Genomic DNA, 22582 nt, shown 5'->3' on the forward strand with positions numbered 1-22582 from the left:
TTTGAGAGCGATGGGGTTCAGCTGCTCCAGAGCTAATTAGCAGAGCAAAGCAGTTGGAGAAACATTAGCTCTTCCAAAGCCAGCAGAGAACTGTGGGAGCAAATGTGATTTCAATTTAGCCCCTTGTTAAGTCAGAACTGAATGCTGATTGCAAACATGCCCCGACCACACTGAACTGTCAGCAAAACAGAAAAATCAGGGCAAAAAGCACTCCACTCCTGTTTTTCCATAAACAGTTGCAAACAGACCACAACAATGCCCCAGGATGCAGAAAAACTGGAACTATGAGTACTATTAAACCTGCTCCCTTCATTGGCTGATGTCCTTTGATGGGGATCAGCCATGCAGGCAGTCTGAGCATACTCAGCAGCTCCTGTTTTAAAGGAAGATTCTGGAATCAGCACAATCAAATCCAAGACCATGATTCTCAGCTGGAAGAGGGTAGAGTGTCTACTCTGGGTCAAAGACAAGTTACTGTCCTACATGAGGGACTTTAGGTGTCTTGGGGTCTTGTCCACAAGTCCGCAAGACTGACAGATGGGGGCAGCAGAACAGATCTGTTGTGGTGAAAAGAGCTGAGTATAAAAGAAATTAACATTCCTACTCTCACCTATGGTCCCGAGCTATGGATAGTGACCAAAAGAATGAGGTTGCGGACACAAGCAGCGGAAAGGAGTCTCCTTCCAAGAGTGGCTGGGCTCTGCCTTACAGATAGAAGCTCAGTCATTCAAGGGGGACTTTAAGCACAGTAGCTCCTCCACATCGAAAGGAGCCAGTTGAAGTGGTTTGGGCATCAAGCCTTCTGGACGCCTTTTAGGTGAGGTATTGTGGGCATGTCCTACCATGTTACAACTGTAGAAATAAGATGTTTCGTGTTGTTGCCAGTTGAATTTCTCAGTTGCTCCTGTTACCTTTGTTGTTAAGAGCAAAGCTCTGACCCATGCCAAGCTCAAGAAATATCCTGTCTCAATGTGATGCTGAAAAACAAATTCTCTAATGCATTCATTACTTCTATATAACATTGATGAAGGGCATTTCTTCTTGTCATAGATCATTTTGCAGAATCCCTGTACCAGGTTTTATGCACAAAACCAAAGCATTATGCAAAAATATGTGTTTAAATAAACCTGGATGATCGTTTAAATCTTTAGGAGAAGAGTTGCATGGAGATAACATGTAAACAGTCACAAGAAATAAACTGCAAATAAATAAAGTAACTAAAGAATCAACTGTTTTCCATGACTGAATATCATTCAGACTTTAAGGAAAGAAAAGTCACTGTCTCGCTTTTGTAATGAGCAAATATAACAAGTCAATAAAATGAGAACAACCAGCAAAAGCTGGGTCTCCCAAATGTTTGCTAATTTTCCAGAAAAGTGACAAGTTTCAAAATCTATTTTAACCTAGACGTCTAGCTTTTAAATACATAATATCCAGTGAATTCATCTAAAACATTAACTGAATAAAAAGTACACCAAATATTTTGCAACCAAATGCTCCGTCTACAAAAATTAAGTGGGTGGACATGTACTATTCACATGTTCAGTAACACGGCAAAACTTCAAACCTCACCTCGATTTTGCTGCTTGTTTATGCCCATCAGAGCCCAGCTTGAACCTTCATTCAACACAGCTCTGTTCTCTCAAACTACACAGTAAGCATCCAGATGAGTCGGCACACAAAGTTTCTTTCTCTTGTTAAACAGTTCACAGTCTCTACTTTCAGCTTCTAGTGCAATGTGCATTAGGTCCAGACCTTCCATGAGCACCTTATACTGCAGCACAAGATTTCAAGGTGTCACTAAGTGGCCATAAATAGACAGTCAAAGAGCTGATAAGAGCTTCAAAGAGGGCAGATAAAGGAGTTAGAGGGTCAAACAAAAAGGAAAAAATTGGGGGTAAAAAAAAGATTAAAAGTTAAAATTGCAAAGAAAAGCAAAGAGATGACCATAAAAAGATGCATTTTTCCCCCGAAGCTGTATTTACACAGCAGACATCTTATCTTGACAGCACCGTCGATGACAGTTCCAGGCCCTCTGCTCCCTCTGTGTCTATCAGCTGTACTCCAGTCTTCTCTCTCGCCTTCATCATCCTACACTGCCACTGACCTACATGTCTACTTGGCAGCAGCAGAAATGACATTACACTAACCAGACCCCTCTTTCACCAAAGCCTGCCGCTTGGGCCCCCAGTTAGACTAACGGGCTTTCAAAGGACATTAATGGGCGGATATGTCCAACACAAGAGCAATCATACAGCTCAAATGGGACAAAAATGGAAAAAAAAAAAAAAAAAAAAAAAAAGAGAGCAGCTATAACAAGTAAATGATTGGCCAGAGCATGATGAGTGGGCTGTACCTTTCATAGCTCCCCTGCTTCCAGTTTTTCTTTATGAACAGATTGTCTCCAGGAAAAATATCCAGTCAGAAGAAAACAAAAGAAGCAGGACAGTGTCAGACTGTCAGAAGGTTAGGACTGGACAGACTAGTGTGGAATCAAATGGTGGCTCACCAGTAACCACAGCTTACAAATCAAAACAGGGTGGGTTTTTGGCGGTGACGAGTGCTGACCTGCTTAGGCAGCAACAGTTAGCAAATAAGTGAGACTTCTGGGAAGGGATCACTATGAAACCAGTCAGGGGAAGTACAACCAGGAGTGTGTGCCTGACATCATGCTGGTGATAAACAGAAATGGGAATCTGTCCTAATCAGCTCCAACAAAGAACGAGAATTAAAGGGGGGGGGGAGACCAAGTCACCCGGCAAAGATAGGAAGGGGAGGAATCCCTTTCCATTCCTTCCAGCGGCCCTGATGACTCAAACAGGGGAACAATAAACCAGAAAAAGCAACAGCTCAGAGGCCGCTACTTTCCCATATGGCCGCAGCCCAACAGCCATAAGCAACAAACGCAGGCACAAGCAGGATTCAGGTTCTACGTTACATGTTGTGGCAGTGTTTAGCAGGTCTAAAAATATGAAAAATATGAATCTTAATAATCTTCAGTTACTAACTAAGCTAACCACATAAAGCCAATAAGTGAGACCTGCTTTCAAAGAAGTTTCTGAAGTTTTGAGATTTTCTACCATTTTACAGATTATGAAAAGCAATTATGGAAGCAAAGGTTATGGAAGCTTCAGCTTTTCCTTAGATTCCCAAATACTTTTTATGAAGACTTTTATAAGCTGTTGCCTACTTGGAAAATCAGCAGAATAACCTAAACCCACGTCATCTTAGGATGAGTGAAAACCCTGTGTTGTTGGTCCTCTGGATGCCACCAAACCACCTTATGACGCAAGGACTCAAAAGATCTGCTGTGAAAAAAGTAATAACCAGAGAGCCTCAGAGTACTGAATTTTAAATATGATTACAAGCATCTTTTACATTATCCTGAACTTTAAAAAAATAAAATAAAATCTGTAGAAGTGAAAAATAAAAACAAAATATCGCTTCTTCTATAAGTGTAGCTGTCAGTTTAAAGAGCATGGTGTTAGTAATCATCAAAGTCTTAAAAAGTTAGCAATCAGCAGGCATAAACGAACATTTTTTATTTGGACCTTCGGTTTGGTCTTCAATGCAGTGTCATCTGTCTATGTTAAGGTTGAATGCTCCACTTTCGCTGGGCGGAGAACAGAGGGTTTAGCAGCAGCCTGCTGCTTGGAACAGAAAGTGAGCCAAACAGCGAGCAACAAGAGCAGCAAACCCAAATAAATCTGACTTAAGAGCATTAAGGGAGAATGAATATTGTGAAAAAGTGCTGTAACCATCTCAGACTAAGCTGACAAACAGCCCAAGTAAAGACTGGTTTAGGGCAATCAAACAACAAGAGAGTGTGTAGATGTGGAAAGGAAAACAAATAAAACTGTAATTTTTAAAATCTACTACAGCTGCTGATTCTTATAGCGCTTGGTAACCTAACTGGTTTTCAACATAACCAGCAGGAAATGCATCATCAGATTAATATGGATAAACAAGTATCACTGGTGTGTTCAGAAGTCTTCAGCAGCTCTGCAATTGTGCATCAAGGTTACACATACAGCCACGTGGCCGTGCCATCTCAGGCATTCTGCACAAATGCTTTCCTATAAAACAGGGGTAGGCAACCTTTCTGATGACGAGTGCCATCTAAAATTTCCCCAGACGTCAATGTGCCATATGATTATATTGTCTGTCAGCCTGTGGCACTTAGTGATGACTCCGTCTTTAAGTCATCACCTACTTCTGATCAGCCCTAACTGCCTAGACGTGACAGGAGGAGGGGTGATGATGGGAGCACCTGGAAGCACCTGGTAACATCACACATCATGACCTCACTCAGCTGCGTCTGGTCTCTCGTTTCTGACTAAGTATAACTAATTTCAAATATTTGAACTGACACAACTGACATGACCTAACTGCAACCTCTTTCTTGTTTCAGGCCTGCTGTCATAGAGAGTGTCCTGTTTCAGCATGAGTCATATTTATCTCACACAGCACTGCGAGCTACAAGTTTCACACACACATACACACAGATTTTATATAAGTGAGAAAGAGAGAAGTTAAATTGATGGGTGAATGTCAAAAAAAAGGTTTCGTAATAAGAATGTACAGTAGACACATAACATACACATACTCCTAATTTATGGAGAGAACCGTGTGGGTGGATTTGGAGAGAGTGTTTATTTGTACTGGAGGTGGGTCCGTGTATGTATGGACACTGAAGGAACTCAGGAAAATGAGGACTAAATTATGGTTTAAGCAAACAGCAAGAAGCTGTAACAAACCTGTCAGCAAAGACTCCTCTGCTACTCAAATATGCACAGATTCAGGTTCACAAGGCCAACTCCACAATGTTTCTTCCAGTTCAAAGAACAACTTCATCCAAAGGCTTAAACCGAAAGGTTTTGTTTCAGAAAGAGAGGGGAAAAATAATGTATACCTCCACCAAACCAGGCAAGCTGCAAAACACAGTGAATGTCAAGACCAGTGGACAACCTCCAGAGCTGAAACATGAAGTGAATCCAGTAGGTACTCAAAATCTGAGTCATTACCCATGAGCTTCCAAACGTCCAGCTGTAAGGCATCATCATAGCCACAGGTGTACTGGAGCCAGACACCCAGTCTCTGAAAAGACCACATCCACGATTAAACTGTATGGGCACAAACACTGTTAAAGCCTTTTCTCAGTTGATTATTCTGACTGTGTCGTATGGAAAGCTCCAGAAACTTCAGTTCTGTTGACTGAAGTCCAGTGTTTTATTAATGTGTTAGTTAGCACTAAGAATTCCACGTGTCTCTGTGTATTCTTCCTTTACACTTTATGAATAAGACTTACTAACCAAGCTAGCTATTGTTAGCTGATACGTTAGCACTTTACCTTATATGGATGAGAATGTAATATCAACAACATGCCAGCAGGCAATATAAAAAGATAGGAAGGAAGGAATCCATCCACCCTCTTCCACTTATCCAGGGCCAGGTCACGGGGGCAGCAGTCTAATCAAAGAAGCCCAGACCCTCTCCCTCAGGCCACCTCCTTCAGCTCATCAGGTAAATCGAGAGCTTCACTTATTCACTCAGCTTTCTCTTCACCACAACAGACTGGTAAAATGTTCACATCACTGCAGCTGCAGCACCAATCCATCTGTCGATCTCCCGCTCCCTTTTCACCTCACTCGTGAACAAGAGTTATGCCACTTGACTATGCCAGGAAATTCTGTCCATAAAAATTATGGGTGACAAAGGGCAGCCTGGGAGTTGCTCCCCAGGAACAAGTATGACTTACTAGATAGGACCCATATTTTATACTGTATATAGTCAAGATTGATAATAAAAATGACACCCTTCATTAGACGTGTGGGAAAATTCACCACAATTAGCCTCCAAGTGGTACAAAAGATTGCAACAAGAAGGTTCTGGATTCAAACCCACTGGTCGACTAGAGACTGTGTGAAGTCTGCAAGTCCTCCCTGCTTGTATCCATGTACTCCGACTTCCTCCCACAGACTAAAGGCATGCACATGTTAAGTTAATTGATATTCTAAATTGGCCGTAGGAGTGAATAGAAGCGCGCGTGGTTTATCTGTTTTAGCTGTGCAATAGTCTGGCCCATCTCTTGGCCTACAATAAAGGAGGTAGGCTCTAATCCCTCCACAACCTTGAACTGGATGAGTGGGAGAAAATGAATGAGTGACTGGTTGGATAATAAACACAGGGTTTTAAAGGGTTACACGTGTTTTCTTAGCCTCTGAAAAACTCTGGATTGTTACTGCAGATCTCAGGTTAAAGCCAGGTTCACTTTCTGTGGGAAGGAAGGTTGTAATCTGAAGATTCCCACCTTTAAAACTTGCCAGCATTCAAATTCCAGCTGTCTGAATATATAAACATTAACCAAATAAAACTACACAAGTGATCAAAATGGAACACCAACCTTTAGTGCCGCTTTACTGCCGTGTGTGATTTAAAAATTACCCATTTACTCTGACGCAATTTATTTTCTAAGACCTCTGGCAGCATACACTGTAAACTTTTTAAAAGTTCTCTTTAAATGATTTTCAAATTGATATTCATAATAAAATATTGTACAATTAATAACTTTGACCTTTTCTCCAACTACACTAGATTACAGGACCACTGATCACGCTTAAGAAAAAAAAGAACTGTAATATATTTGATTATTTGTAACAACAAAAATAAAAATAAAACATTGGTGTGACTCAATGAGGGTCTCTATATAAGCACTCAGTGTCACATTTAGGCCACTTAAGCCCGTGTGTGTGTATTTGGCAACATACTACCCTATTATGGCAACACAACAGCTACTGAGGTTCAATCTTTGTAACATCTACAAAGACGCACAACATAAACAGCAGAAAGTTTGGCCATCAATGGCAGAGACGATGCTAGCTAATTAATAATAAAATATTGAATTATCAACATAAACTACCTAGATAACTGCTTTGGAAGAACCAATAAGAAACTATAAGCTCTGCCTACCCTCACAACCATGATTGCTACAACAGCAGGATGAGACACTATAAATCCGAACTGGTTGATGCGATTTAAATCCTACAGGTATCCATGTGGACAGGAGAGAACGCCAGCTGCCCAGAGGAGGAACTGTTTGTATGTGCCAGGCTCCCCTCAGAGGTACAAAGCAATGGGGAGAAACAGACACGAGGCCAGCCGGAAGCCAACAATAAAAACCGAACAGGCTGCCAGGGCCAGTTCCTCCAGGTTGTTAAAGACTAGCAGAGAAATATGAAGCTTTTCAGTAACCCATTCGTCTTCTTCACCTTTAACTCAGCTTCAGTAAAATGAGCAATGAGAAAACAGGCAACAATGAGAAAAGAGCCTCAGTGCTACAAGTCTTTGAGTAGGTTGTGCCATTGGGGCCATTAAATGAGCTTGCTTCATTTCTTCATTGCTATGCTGATGATATACAGATTTATTTAAACATTACTGACGATCTTGCTATGTCTTTTCACTATTTTTGTGAATGCATGCGAGGTTAAAGATTGGTTCAAGAGTAATACTCTTGTCCTGAACGAAAAGAAAACTGAGATCGTGGTGTTCGATAGTAAAATCCCCCGCGACCAATTGTGTGCTGCTCTGATGCCTTTTGCTAACTCCCCTTCTGATTATGGAAGTAATTTGGGCATATTACTGGATAGCTCGTTTAAATTTGGCAAGCGTCTGCCGTAGTGAGGTCTAGTTTTAATCAGCTGCGCCTCATTTCTAAGGCTAAGCGCTATATTCCGCATAATGACCTGGAAAACTTATTCACGCATTCGTGACTTCCAGGTTGGACTATTGCAACTCTCTTTACATTGGCCTGTCCTCCTCGTGGGTTACACACTCCTGTCAGAGCACTTAGATCTGCTACCCAACTTCTTCTGGAGCAACCTCGTTCTCGGCTGAAGTCTCGGGGCGACCGTGCATTTGCTGTAGCTGCCCCAGTCTTATGGAACAATCTTCCTGTTGCTATCCGGGCGTCTGACTCTATGCCACTGCTTAAATCACGGCTGAAGACTTATTAATTTAATCTTGCTTTTCCACCTAGTTAATATTTGGTGTGCGTTGATACATTTTTATCCGTTATGCTTTGTTAACTACTTTTTTATGTATTATAATTGTCATGGTTTTATAATTGATACGTGCCAGGTCCTTTCTCTTTTCCCTCCCATCTCCTTTTTCCTATTTTATTTTATTTTTTTGTCAAGCACCTTGGTTTTTTTTTTAATGTGCTTTATAAATAAAGTTTATTATTATTATTATTATTATTATTATTCATTTCAGAGAAATCTGAAGTAGTCCAAGGTGTAAATAAATCTGGTCAGTTTCTAGAAACTTCTATAAACAAAAGGGCCGACCCAAATACCATTCTCGGAGCTTTAGAGCTTAAGTGGTAATCAATGGCAAATAAAGCCGGCAAGTGCCAGCAAGAGAACAAATCAGGTCAGATTTTCTAAATGCAGCAAATATGAACAAAACCATGAAGAAAGGCTATGGTGGGATTTCAGCTGTTTTTACATGCAAAATGATGGCTGAGAGAAAAAGTTAGACGCAGCACAAGGGTTCTCATCCTCCCCACACCACCACAATGTGCACTGATCACATGCTGCTCTGCCTCACTGCTCATTCATCCAATTAAAACAGCAGAGAAACAGCAGAGAGAGGCAAAGACTGCTCCTGTGCAAGAAGAGCAAGATGTCATTGTAAAGCAACATTGGAAAACCCTTCTTTATGGGTATAAAGAGGATCTATCCAGTGACAAAAGCATCAAGGTGGCAACAGTAAACTAAAGCAGCGAGGAAGAGGGATGTTAGGGAAACAAACTGAGCTGGTTTTTATTTTGATATTTAAAAAACATAAAATATTTTGTCTTTTACAATAAATTAGAGCCAGGAATACGACACAGTATTATAACAATACTTCACTGACGATACATTATTGTGACTTTTAACATGTTGCGGTACTGTGGTTGAGTATTTTAATAATATATACTGCAATTTTTCACCTTTTGCATCTACAAATATCAATTTTATCCAGTGAGATCACTTTTTTAATTTTCTAGCTGCAAAGGAGGCTGTCAAACACACCAATACTGCCACTAAAACCTGCAGTAAGACAGACTGCCAGCTATTAAATGGCGTCAGGCTGGCAATTACATGCAATCCGTTTGTAACAGGACAGCAATTACTTATGAAAAACAATAAAAATAAAAAATAAAATCAAACATCTGCAGTTGTCTACATAGACAGAAATTCATATTTAACCATTACATTTGGTCTTAGTCTCTGCACTATAGGAATATAACCAGAATATAATGAGCTGGCAGCCAGTTGAGCTGTGCTCGTTAACAAAGACACATTCAGACTGACGGCAAACTGTCTGCATGTATAAATTAAACAGCAATTATTTGCATTTCCAGGGCATTTTAATTTGTTTTTGTTTTTTAAATCTGAATACACAATATAATATTGCCACAAAATAACCCTTAATGAATTATTTTTGCATAGATAAATTATGTAAAAACAAAAGTTCTGGCAACTTTAAAAACACAGCATAATTAATGTGAATACAAATATTTCAAAGGACTTTATCAATCTCAGCTTTTTTTCCCCATTATATCACAAACATTGTGCTGATTAAACATTACTTAATATTAAGTACATGGTTGCAGGCTACATCAAAAACTGGAAGCTCATTAAAAGGAAGAGAGTTTGAGAGGAAAATATCAACTGATGGAAAATTGGAAACATAACATAACAGCAGCCACCAGTGAGAAGTTGTCTATTGTATGCACAGCCAGGGCCCAACGTTCATTCGCCTCATTATCGCTGCACATTATTATGTCCCTGACAAATGGTTACCAATAACTGGTCAGCCAAACACACAGAGGTTCATGCATGGGTGATCGCAGGAAATATAGGACATGATTGTCCTCTTATTTCTTTCTATCGTACAAAACATTCAAAGTTTCAGAGAGGAGTCGCTTTTTACAAGAAGTGCAAATGGACCCAACTTAAATACTTACAGGATGAATACTTAAGAGTTCAATTTCCTTCCTCTACCGTCCACACCTCTCAATGCCACTTGATCCTGAAACAACAAATCATTAACTCGGTCACTAGGCATGCTGGAAATTTCAACTTTATATCAGAGCAAGTACAGAGAACAAATACAAATTAACATTGTGTTCTGTTCTTGTGACTGCACGGACATAAATGAAAACAAGTAGTATAGCTTCATATTTATAACAAAGTGTGAAAATATCTGGTTATTCTCCACAACATAACAGGTCATAATGCTGTGGACAAAAGAAAAAGTATGAATTTGAAGAGATGAACTGATGAACTATTACAAAAGCTACTGACATGCCTGTGCAACACTGTCTCCATGACCTACATCAGCCAATATGGAGGAACAGGCTTCGGTGCCTGACAGCACTTAATGACAGCATCTCAGCAGTTTCCAGTACACAATGGGTAATGCCATGAAATTTATGTTGTTTCAAGATTTGTCAGGATCAAAGCAGACACCGTCCAGCCTGAACAGCCCAATACATTCTTCCTTTTAATGGTCTTGAGAAGGCCATTTATGCTTTCATCGTATCAAGACAAGATTCCTGCAGTTTTGTTGTTGTTGTTTTTTATTTTAAATGCTTGATTCAATGAAGCACCTTTCAGCATTGCATTCAGATCAAACTGCCACAGCTGGACTTCTGATTAGTAGACATGAACGCAGGTTGCAGTCAGTTTTACTTTAGAAAGTTCCTAATTGAGTGATGCGGCACGGTTGAGTGGCAGCAAAAATGAAAGCTAAATATTAAGGAAAGGTGCTTCAGTAGTTCCTTTATTATTACCCCCCTTAAGTAAACAGTCAACAGAAGTGAGGAGGGACACAGATCACCAGGTTATTTTCTGCTGCACTTCCCATCTTATCTGATAAAATATATCTGCATATTATCAAGTTAACAACGTTTTATTCCCACAAACAAACGATAAGTGTCTAAGAGGCACTTTTTGTAGTTGATCTTTAGGACGCTGTAGTTTCAACAGGGCAGATATACAACATCACTATCTGCCATTACACTGTAAAGCAGTCTAATGTGAGTGCACGCTGCATCATTTTTGGACTATTAAACTGCAAACACTGACACATTTTATCTCTCTCTGCATTGTTCCTTACCTTCCTGGGAAGTGTATGATTATGTTTAAAATAAAAATGCTCACTTGCAGGAGCTTTCCTCAGGTTATCCATCCATTTTTAAATCAGCCACACTTTCGGCTTAGCTTTGCTGTCCAGCAGTTTTTAATAGTTGCGAGCTTTCAGACTGGCTCTTACAGCCTGCTGGGATTCTCAGTTCTGGAACTCTGGACCATCCTCGCCCTCCAGATCAGGTCATCCACCCCTCTCCGTTATTCAATGTAACTTCTTAGAATGGTTTAAATGATGCCTTTAATCAAACATTTGCAGCACTTTGGTTAATTTGTGTTTTGCATGAATTTGCTAAAAACTGACTCAACTAACACGTTATCCTCCCAAACCATTTACATTTCCACCCAATAAAGGCGGCCATGCTCATTTTTTCTTGCTCAACGCTCTACATTTGTTACTTGGCGGCAGACAGGGTGTGGGTACTGTAATGAGAGCCAGCTTTTAGAACTGATTTTTATGACGAGAGAAATTAACCAGACTACAAGATAAAGCAGGAGAGGGACACCAAAGACTCTGCAGTACAGTTCACTTACTTGGGACACACCTGAGGCTCTTACATTTGCAGGTCTGGGGAATTTCTAGCACGCAGAGGGAAACTCTGGGTTACTTACAAGCTTGTTTTCAAAGAGCACTGATGTGGAACATAATATGCGTGCAGACCCAAAAGGTCACTCAGCCACTTAAAAACACACAATTCCAGACTTTTTCTTTTTGGGTTTTCTGTGCAGTTTGTTCCCAAGATCCAGTTCACAGAAACACTAAAAAGGCAAAAACGTCCACTCCTGATCGTTTGATGAGGGCAATCAGAGGGTATTGCTTTTGGTTTTGTTTTTCAAACACCACTGTATTTAACTAGAAACTAACTCAGACCCACAACGTTTTTATGAATAATTATGAGAGTTTGGGAGGTTGATTTATTTGTACCGAGGCTAAAGAGGTGGGAATGTTTTGAGGATTGTAGATCTATAAATCATTGCTGTTTTGCATGTTTTCCTCTTTGATGTCATGGCAACCGAGCCCACCCGAAACAGATTTCCACATCAGCTAATCAACAGACACTGATAGACAAATGCATAAGGTCCATCCATGCTACAGGTGGAGCCTCATTTCATTGCCAATACTGAGCCATGTCTCCCAGCAGGAGAGTCATTGAGCATCTGCTTTCAATGGAGGGGGGTGGTTGGATTTGTGGGAGGCAGTGGTCCATCAGACCCAACTGAAGTCTCAGCCCCAGCTCTCTGAACTGGGGCCCCCAAAACAATGACGCAACACCCAACAGGCTTATGTAACTAACCTCCTCTAGCAGCTTCTCACTCTGAAACACAGAAGGTGGAGACCCTGGGAACACTACACTGTAATTGAGAGCACACATGCGCTTGTGCTTGCATACAATGACCCAGAGGAGCGTTCTTCTCAACCACATCTCCTTTGGAGCCCAGTCATACCAGCTATTTGGAAATTAAAACTTAGCCTAAAAGCAAGTTCACATAGGTCATCATTTGCACTTAACTGTGTAAATAAATAAAGCTGCACTTCAAAAACTAGTTCTCATGCTAGAGCTCAGTTATTATGAGAAGGAAAAATGAGCAAAGCAAGGTACACTGCCCTTCCAAAATGCCTACATGACCCAACTGAGCTGTGAGGAGAAAAACCACACCATCCTCCTGATCAGCATCAAGAGTCAAACATAGCTGTTCCACAAGTAAACCACATTGGAGAAGAGAAGATGGCGTAACTTGAGCTGATAACTCGCTAGGCTGCAATAACCACTCCCAAACATCTGCAAGTCTGATGGGAGGGGAATGGGTTTGGGATTTAAAAAAAGAAAAGAAAAGAAAAAGAAGGAATTTCACGATCAAGATAACAATAACAGAAACGTAGTCAAGGCTGCAATTAGCACAAACTTGGAAAGTCAGTAGGAAAGGCATGGTTGTGAACATAAAAACACTGTTTATGCCAGAGACTGACCACAAGTCACGAGTCAAAGCTTGAAAGGACCATCATCATCAGTCCATCCAACCCAAACTCTTCCCCACACATATACTCAATTCCACGGCTTTTACTTCCTCCTTCGTTTCCGACATAACTAAGGCCACTAGAGGGTGAAGTGACAACCAAACATAATTATAGGTCATCATAAAGCTGTTCAAACATGCATTCTGTTTCTCTCTTTTTTAATATTAGTCATAAATATCACACAAACTTTTTTTTAAGAAATTAGGATTACCAATAAAAAAGTTAAAACATTGTGACCTTTCCAACAGATGATGTTTACATTGTTTAAGGTTTTCAGACTATCCCATACACACAACACCACAGACTTCACTAGCTAAAACAAATGGATCATGGATTTAGAACAACTGGTGTAATACAGTTGCGTGAAATCTTAGAGGATGGGTAAAAAAAACAAAACAAACATTAGATCAGGCTTGTGAAACTCACAGTCCACACATCCAGGTAAGATCTAGGCCAAACTGGGTTGTACACTCACTCAGATCTAACCTAGATGTAATGTTTAACACCACTGGCCTACATCATGGGCCAGCAGCGGCACCAAAGGGTGCATTTTATTCCCCTGGATGGATTTGCAAAGTGTTACCACTGCAGTAAAGTTATTACTATTTCCAATTTTTCAAAAGAAAAAAAAAACACTTTTATAGCTGGTGTAGTGATGTCAGCCCCATTAACATGGAATAGAAAAGACCACAAAAATAAAAAGATTTCTAAATCTTTAAAATTTGTTTGACTAATAAAAAAAAGACTAGTTTAGATCCAGGATAGACTCCATGCAGAGGATTTATGCCTTTGCAGATCCACTCCAATATCTAAATTGGAAATATATTGTGCATTAATTGTACAATGACTTCTTCAAATAATTGAACAAATAGTTCAACACATACAATATTACCCAACAACAATAATAAAAGTTAAACTCTAACGTCTTATGGTGACAAGAGTCACCTGAATAGCAGTCTGAGGTGGAGACAGGACCCATGCATTAACACCTTGGTTACACAGCTAATCACCACAGATTATTATTAAGTCCTCCAACAGGTCGGAGGCTTAATCATCACCACCGTGATCACTCATTGATATGAGTCTCTCTAAAAGTCTCTGGATAATAATCACTAGCTACACATGCCCAGGTATCGTCACCAGTGATCAAGAGTTCTTTCTCCTTATACTTTTAGGACATTGTTTCTTTTGCAGGCTAAAGGCAAGGGGCCCTGAAGGCCGAGCTTTTAAGTGGACTTAGAGCCAGTTTAACAGAAGCATGTACAAAAGCTATGAGCCACCACTTATACGTAAGATTATGAAGCCAGTGTCCCAAAAAACAGCAACAAAACTGAAATGGATCTTACCTTCTTCAAGCTACACATCAATATGTAGACAGGGCAACATGAACAAAGGGAAAAGCTTCCTGTTCAGGGCCATGACAAACTCTTTTGTTGTTTAAAAGGATCAACAAAAGGTCACATTAAATGTGATCCACAGAGGGAGGGAAGCACCAAAATTTGGCACAGGGAAAGCTCAAAATTCACACCTCAGTCTACAGTCAGTCCACTCTGTGGCTATTAGAGTAAGCACAGGGTTGTCACGATCCCTCTGCGTTTGCTGATCTCACATCAGTTTGGTGAAGTGGAATTGCTGCTGATTAACTTCCATTTCCAACAGTGAAAACAGAACACAGAAGTAGCCTTCCTAATTACCTGCAGGTTATCTATTTTGGCAGACTCCTAGCAGCAGACTATGGGCCAAAGAAGGAGGAAAGGATAAAATACACTTGGATGCTACTCTGTGTATGCATGTGGGTGTGGGTTTGTCTAAAGTGTGTAATATAATTTGACTAAATGTGCATTTATCCAAGTGTGTAAGCACATTTGTTACTACCCTGCAGTCCAATGATGGATGACACTGTTTAGAAGAGAAAATGTTTCTTTTTCCATTTCTCTAAATGTAAGCACATACATGCTGCATGAAAGTAAGGGGTGTACTGGTTGGTGCAAAACCTAAAGGTCCATCCAGCAGGCTATGTACAAGTTACCAACACAGAAATATACGAGTTTTCAGCGCAGCTTGGCTTTGCTGTCCTTCCATACAGAAGTGTCGGCCTCCCTGCAGCGATCTTAGGTGTCATAGTACATGGCAACATAAAAGAAAAATGTCTACCGTGACATAAGCTTCGGGTCTTTAGTTTCACTAGCTGTCTAAACCAAGCCTCATTGCCGTCCTGTAATGATGTGTGGATGGTGACGCCTAATGTAAGCAGCCTCCTCCACCTGTAGAGAGGATGGGCTCACCTGGATGTACGTACCGCGCGCGACCCAGTGTTTCAAGGCTCACGTGATAAATGCCACACCGCTTTATGTTTAAAATACACCCACATTTAAATACATTATATAAAGAGCCACAATAATAACTAAAGCACCGACGCTCAAGAACTGATATCAAACGTTAGCTCCAATCGCGTCTTGATACAAGTTATCGCGCTGACAGCCTTCAAACTTCTTAAACTCCACTTATTCTGCAGCTCTGAGAAAAAACGGCCAAGTTCAAACGATGTTTTAAGTTCTTTGTCGAGCTAGAAAGCCGCACGAGCTCAGTTTACACGCACAAACACTCAGTCGCATTCACTTACCGACGCTGTCCCGGGTGAAAGAGCTTGTTTCTAAAGGGCTGTGAGAGCACCACCAAACGCAAACTCTGTTAATATCCCGGAGACACGCACGCGCACAGACTGTCACTCACACGCATAAATCCGCCGCCCTCTGTAAACGCCTTCACTTCAAGCCCACTGCATCTACAAGGAGAGCTGCCGGCAGGAGATTTTCAAAATAAAAGCTTAATTGAAATAGTTGGAACTAGGAAAAGCCAACACTGGCCAACCAAACATACACTTATAACAAAGCGTCTGTTTGCTTTCATATTTCAGTTCTTCTAAAACAGTTCTTCTTCTGAACATTATCGCGATTTGATGAGCGTTTGGGTATTGTACTCAAATATTTTGTTGATAGGAACCATAAAAGGCAGACTGTAGCACCGCTTTTACGCAGCAATTAAAGCAATTATTGCCTGAAATATGTTTTCAAGTAATTTGAAAACGCCTCGGAATGTGAAAAAAAGGGGTTTTAGTGGTTTAGTAGTTTTGTTGGCATTCATTTAATTCTGATAAGTGCTTTCTGCTATGCAATAAGCTGAATTTGAATATAATTTTCTATATATAAGATACAAATTTTCATATTTGTATTTTTTCAATTAGTTGTGTCTGTGTACTTGTGTGCACGTGTGTCTCTGTTAATAGATTTAAACCGTATCTCACAGGGGGGTCATATCCAGAGACTACAGGTGGAATTTAGCTTCTAGCTAAATCTGGTACAAAGCATATTTTCCCTTGTGTAGTAAATGTATTTTGTACATGAAATAAATAAGCAACAAACAAAATATATTTATTTCTTGACTTCTATTTTCTTTTGTTATTTGTTTTCACTGTTATACTGTCCCTTATTGTCACTCTTAGCACAACAGTATAAACAATGCATTTTGGACTTTATTCTGAAGGCAACATCCCATTAGCGCTGAACTCAGTATCTTGGTTAAGCTCTACAGTATGACTTGACTCTGAATGTTCTTTTTCAAACAGCACATTTACTTTTCTCTTCAGAATCAATGTGAAAGTGCATGCCATCTGTCGCTGGTGCGCCTGTGTTTAAAAGTGAAGCCGCTACTTCCTCCTCATTCTCCATGAAGCATTGCTTGGCCTGTATGCCAGCAATCTCTCTAATACACACACATGCACGAAACACAAAGCAAAGCACTTAAGAGATCAAAGGACAATCAATTACCATTCTGCTCTAATGGCAGAGTTAACTGTCCACATGTCCCCTCCATTAAAAACAAGGCCAGATCAACATTCAGCGTGACCACAGTTTGAGCCGCTGCTATCTCTGTGACTCCATCCTTTAACAGCCTTGTAAAATGCAAAGTGCTGAAGGTGAATAGGTCTGTGTGGTTTTTTTTTACTTGCTGTCACTGAAAGAGAGGATACATTATTTGGAGGTTTAAAGTGTTCCATCAGATGTGAGTTGCTGAGGTGGAAAGATAACCATGTGACTTTGTTTGACTGACTTGTCACCTCTGCTCTTTGTTCGTGTTGCCTCCTTTGAATGGTCTGCGCAGCAGCAGGTTTTGAGGCACGTTGCTACGGGAAACAGGCCAATGGCAAACAAATGATCCCCAACCGCAGTCAGAATTGCTGATGAGCCTGTAGTAAACATGAAACTCTCCAGCAGCCATATGGAAAACACTGAGCTGCTGGTTGCAGTGTAGGATAATATTCCCAGTTATGCAGAATTGTGGTTGCAGTTCTCTGTCTTATTGTTGCAGTTATGTGCTAACCATGAAAGAGAAAAGATTCTTTGTTTACAAAGGAGGACTCATACATAAAGCTTCTGTTGATGCTGAAACGCTACCAAAGATGTTTCACGCTGCTGAAAAGGACTACAGTTATGATGTTCAATGGAGCATTCCATAAATGCCACCAGCTATATAAAAGCTGTAAATCAGACACACAGAAGACAGACAGAGCAAAGGCTGCCAAGTGACCTTCTGCTGTCACTGCTGATATCAGATGATTTCTTAGTTCTCTCTGATTAGAAACAGGTTGCTTTCAGTAAACACTGGATGGATCTGAACGCAAGGCCTCTGATATAGTCTTTTTGTGTTTTGGTTTTTTCAAAAGGCTTCTTATGTTGAAATCTGTTCCAGTGGGTCCCAGCAGGTGGTGAATCAAGATGAATGCCATGATGTGCTCCCATGGCATGTTGCTCAAAGTGCCAGGACCTGCAGCTCTTAAAGCATCCAGTGTGAGGGCAAACGTGGACATTTTTAAAACCGTTTTGGTCTCTGGCTCATTCTTCAGTTCACGAAAGACATCAGCTTGTGTGAATTTTTACATTAACGGCTTTCATGTATGAGGAGAAATGTCATTCTTAGTGAGAGTCCAAGTGGATCCAGTTTTGTCTTCCCTGGAGTTCAGTTGTACTAAAAGACAGTTAAAGAGTTAACTGTTCAGTTTGAAGGGTGACTTTCTGCATTGGCCAGATTATGTAATGGACATTCAAGAAACATGCTCAGGGGCTCACGCATAGTCTGGGACTCATCCAAGAGGCAAAAGGGGAAAAGAAGCAAAGAAAATCTTGGGTATGTTTGTTATTTCACATATTTCACCTGCCCCTTCCTGCCCTGCAATGCTGAGGTTAGTAGTTTTTCCCAATCTCATCTAGCTATCGCTGATTGACTACTTCCAAAAAGAATGAACCAGGTCGAAATGAGGTTAGCCAAGGACGAATGCGAAACCTTTTTGAAAATTGACTTTTTAAAATCCATTCAATTCAGATAGACATGAAGCAGTTAACGTTAAACTTGCTGAGACAAGAAAACATGTGAGCTAATCCAGAGGTCAGCTGTAACAACAGCTCACAATCAGCCCAAACTCTGGCCGGACCGAAATGAAGACAGTCATCAGTGCTGCCCCTCGCAAAAAAAAAAGAAAAACAAGTGTAGAGGAAGTTTATTTGCCTTTATTATTATTATTATTATTAATTTTTTCATTTTCCTGACAAAAATACAAACATAAAAGTGTTCATTCCTTTTTGAAGTGGAAAGATAACAAAAGAGTCATTTTTATCATGAGCGTGAGTTACATATGAGTAACAGACAGCGAGAGAGAAACGGTACAAGAGGTGCTTAAAAAAGGAAAAAAGGAAAGGAGGACAACAACAACTGTGTGTGTGTGTGAGAGAGAAAGAAAGAGCGAAAGGACACATTAAACATATTAATATTACAGTATCATCCATATAAAAACTATTAGGAAACAGTTTATTAATATTATATAATTTTAAGCTTTTAGTGAAGCTGTGATATTTATTTATTCAGTAAGGCAAGTCTGTGTACATGCACCTGTTCCTATATGATTTCTCTAATTATTGATGAAAGAATGAGTGGCTCAAGAGTTGGGAATTCGCCTTGTAATCGGAAGGTTGCCGGTTCGAGCCCCGGCTTGGTCTGTCTCGGTCGCTGTGTCCTTGGGCAAGACACTTCACCTACCGCTTACTGGTGTTGGCCAGAAGGGCCGATGGTGCGATATGGCAGCCTCGCTTCTGTCAGTCTACCCCAGGGCAGCTGTGGCTACAACTGTAGCTGCCTCCACCAGTGTGTGAATGGGTGGATGACTGGGTGTGTAAAGCGCTTTGGGGTCCCTAGGGGGGGACTAGTAAAAGCGCTATACAAATACAGGCCATTTACCATTTACCTGATAATCAAAACAGGTTGACTAGGGTCCATCAAGCAGTTGTGCAAATGGTTACTTAATAAGCTGGACATGCTTCATGCTGACTATGCCTTATTTCTAATATATTGTTCAGAAGATATAATATATTTTGTCTGGTTAGATGGCTCCTGTGTCAGATTAGGTTAGTAATAAATTTAAATTCTTTGCAAGACTCGGCAAAGACCGAGTATTTATACCCAGTACCTTACCATCTTTCATAAACAGTGTGATATTATCCTGAAGGGGGTGCCAGGGACCCAACACTGTAGAAGAACTACTGTCTTGTATTCAAAATGGCCTAAAAAGGTACAGAAGACACAAGACTTTAGACCAGCAAACAGCTTTCACTCGTACGCACAGCTATTAGCTAAATGCTAACAAGCTTAGAACAATGATAACATGTAAATATCATGTTATGTGCGCTATACTAACATGCTAATTAGCAATAACTTAATGGAAAACAGGTATTTGGATGGCAAAAGGGTTCAAATTTAGACCAAACAATGCTGCTAAATGAAGGGCCTGGGATTTTATTCTCTGAGGTCTCTAAAAAAACATTAGTTCAAACATTTTAAAAGCAGCAAAGCATTTATTGGTGGATATTTTATGTCAGTCCAGCTGGTAGTTATAGCAATACTTAAGCCTGATCTCAGACTAGATGGGACTTTAGAAACATACCAAATTGGTATAAATGGTGCAGCAATCAAAATTCTAAACTAACATTAATTATAAACTTGGATTAAAATCAAATCAAACAATCTGAAGATGATTTATGTACTTTATCGGTTCCACTTGTTGAAAAAATCCTTAAAAAATGTAAGAAAGTAAGAAAGTTTAAGTTAGAAGCTTGTGTTACTACTTCTGAGGGTGGGGAAATAATTAGCCACAGCAAATTAAGTGAAATATTCTCAGTGAAATATTCAGTGTAAACTTCTGCTTTTTAAAATAATGTATTTACTTTTAATTTTAACAAACCAAAGTTGTTCAAATATGAGAATCCTACCTTCTGTCAGTAGAGCTTCAGGGGAAAAACAACCCACCGGGTCCATTTTTGTCTGTAAGAGGACCACCAACCATCACGGGAATTCTTTCTCCCCCTTCCCCAGCTCCCCAGGTTTACACCAGGGTTGAAGCTGTTTTCACAAAACATTATCACAGTACATCTAGGTTACAGTAATGCTTCCCCCCTTTTTCCCTTTTGCCATATTGCATTTCAAGCGAGCACCTTTGTGTGCATGTGTGTGCACTCTACCAGCACTGTTTCTTGGAAAAAGATGAAGGCCAGTAATACTAATTTTACCTTTTTTAATGGTGGGAAAGCATATCACGAGATCCATATTGTTGTTCTAACTGTAACCCTTTAGTCTGACAGAAATACAGAGTGTTATGGTCTATAAGCAAAACCAGGTTCTCCAGCACTTCAGGACTGGTTTGATGGCAATTCCATTTGGCACTCACTCCACAAGATCCACATGTGGCTCCAGCTGACCTTTGAGGCTGTCATGTTGCACACATGATTCTGACATCTGTTGAACAGCCTGAGTAACCTCGATGTTCTCAGCCTTTACATAAAACAGAGACATGCTGAGTAGAAGCCATCTGAAAAACATCATCATCTTGTACATCTTGTCAAAATCTTGTCAAAGCAAAAGAATTAAGAAACAATTTATGATTTAAAAAAAATTACCTCCAAAGAAGTTTTCTATGATTTTATAAAGATCAGACAAACCAAACGGACATGATGTTAGTTAAGTAAACTTAAGTAAAATTAGTGGTCCCTGCAGGCTGTCATTTCTTTACATCCTGAAATTTGTCATGCGTTGGATGAACGGATGCAGAGAACAATGATCTTTTTCTGTCCATTCTTAGAGTGTTACAAGCAACGGAGTTAAAAATACGTCTTTCCTGAGAGTGTCACTGAAGGAAATACCTTCAGTCGAAAAGATTGATATGCTTAAGAAGTTCACAAATTCACAGGAAACTTTCAGAGCTTTTCAAGTTGGACACAATATGGATTAATCCTGGAAAATGTAATCCTCTGAAAATACAACTGTGACCATTTCCCGGGAAATGCAATGTCAGGAAATGGTACAAAAATTTGCTTAGATGCAATATCTTAAAAAAACGCTGTATAACTGCACTTGTACAGAAACATCTGATCTGTTGCAGGTGGCTTACACTGTCTCAGATGCTGCAGGTACCTCAAGGCTATTCTCGCTAACTCCAAGTTGCTAATGGAGGCTATAACCTATTTCTGTGTTATTACAGTAGGCAAGGCAGGGCCATAATGCTTTTATGGCATATACACTTTGTGCAAAATTATTAAGTGAGTATTTTGACCTCGTCTTTATTTCTATGCATATTTTTTCACTCCAAGCTACATAAACCGCAATACTTGTTGGATTTAAACATTCTCCGGTGATATTTATTTGTGTAATGTGGCCCAGAATGCTGAACATCTTATATCAAAGTGTGCACTGTTATTAGGCAGCTTCTTTACTTCAGGCAAAATGGGTCAAAAAGGGGACATAATGGACACAGATAGCTCAAAAATTGTAACAGTCTTTTGAAGTAGCTAATAGCTTCCAGAAGCAAAGATGCTCAGTACCCAGGGACATGGCCGAAGTAAGGAAGGCTGAAACACAAGCACCACTGAACAAGATGCAACACTTTTATTTTTGGATTTAAGGAAAAAATAGATTTTTTTGAACAACAGGGTATTTTCTTGCTTTTTGGGCAGAGGCAGGGTTCCACTAGCAGGCTTCTGCATCTTCATGGTTCAAAGCAGGCTTGGGTGCATGGTTGAAGCCCTCCAGACCATTGGTTCAAAGAAGTGAAAAAAGCAAAAACACAAAAACAGTTTTGCACCTAATGTAATACCAGAAAGGATAAGTCCAATTCAAAAAGGCCCACCATGGGCTACGATGGAAAAAATGATAAGACTGGGCTCTTGGAATGTATGTCAGGACATCCAACCAAACTGGGAAGGCTTCAAAGAGTAGAGTAATGCGAGGTTTTCAAATGTGACTCCAGAGACACAGTTAGGAGATCTCTTTC

The 22582-nt window shown here is 40.1% G+C and overlaps 1 protein-coding gene across 2 annotated transcripts in view; it reads right to left on the minus strand.

The window, feature by feature from the left end:
* The window catches only part of svila (supervillin a), a 77849-nt gene extending 61875 nt beyond the window's left edge, over positions 1-15974 (minus strand). The window contains exons 1-2 of one of the 2 annotated variants that reach the window (XM_085286270.1): positions 15836-15974; positions 10013-10077 (exon numbers count right to left, since the gene is read on the minus strand). Coding sequence is in view for 1 of the 2 variants with exons in the window: in XM_085286260.1 (XP_085142386.1) it covers positions 1573-1600 (28 nt within the window). In the remaining variant the exon portion in view is untranslated. Of the gene's footprint in view, positions 1-1572; positions 1870-10012; positions 10078-15835 lie in introns of those variants that run through there. The other variant, XM_085286260.1, reaches the window with a different exon arrangement.
* Positions 15975-22582: the final 6608 nt, after the last annotated feature.

Source organism: Mchenga conophoros, linkage group LG9 (genome assembly GCF_057382185.1).
Source record: "Mchenga conophoros isolate Kocher_MC1m ecotype Shallow Benthic linkage group LG9, M_conophoros_male_GT1.1, whole genome shotgun sequence".
In the NCBI taxonomy this organism is placed as follows: Eukaryota; Metazoa; Chordata; class Actinopteri; order Cichliformes; family Cichlidae; genus Mchenga; species Mchenga conophoros.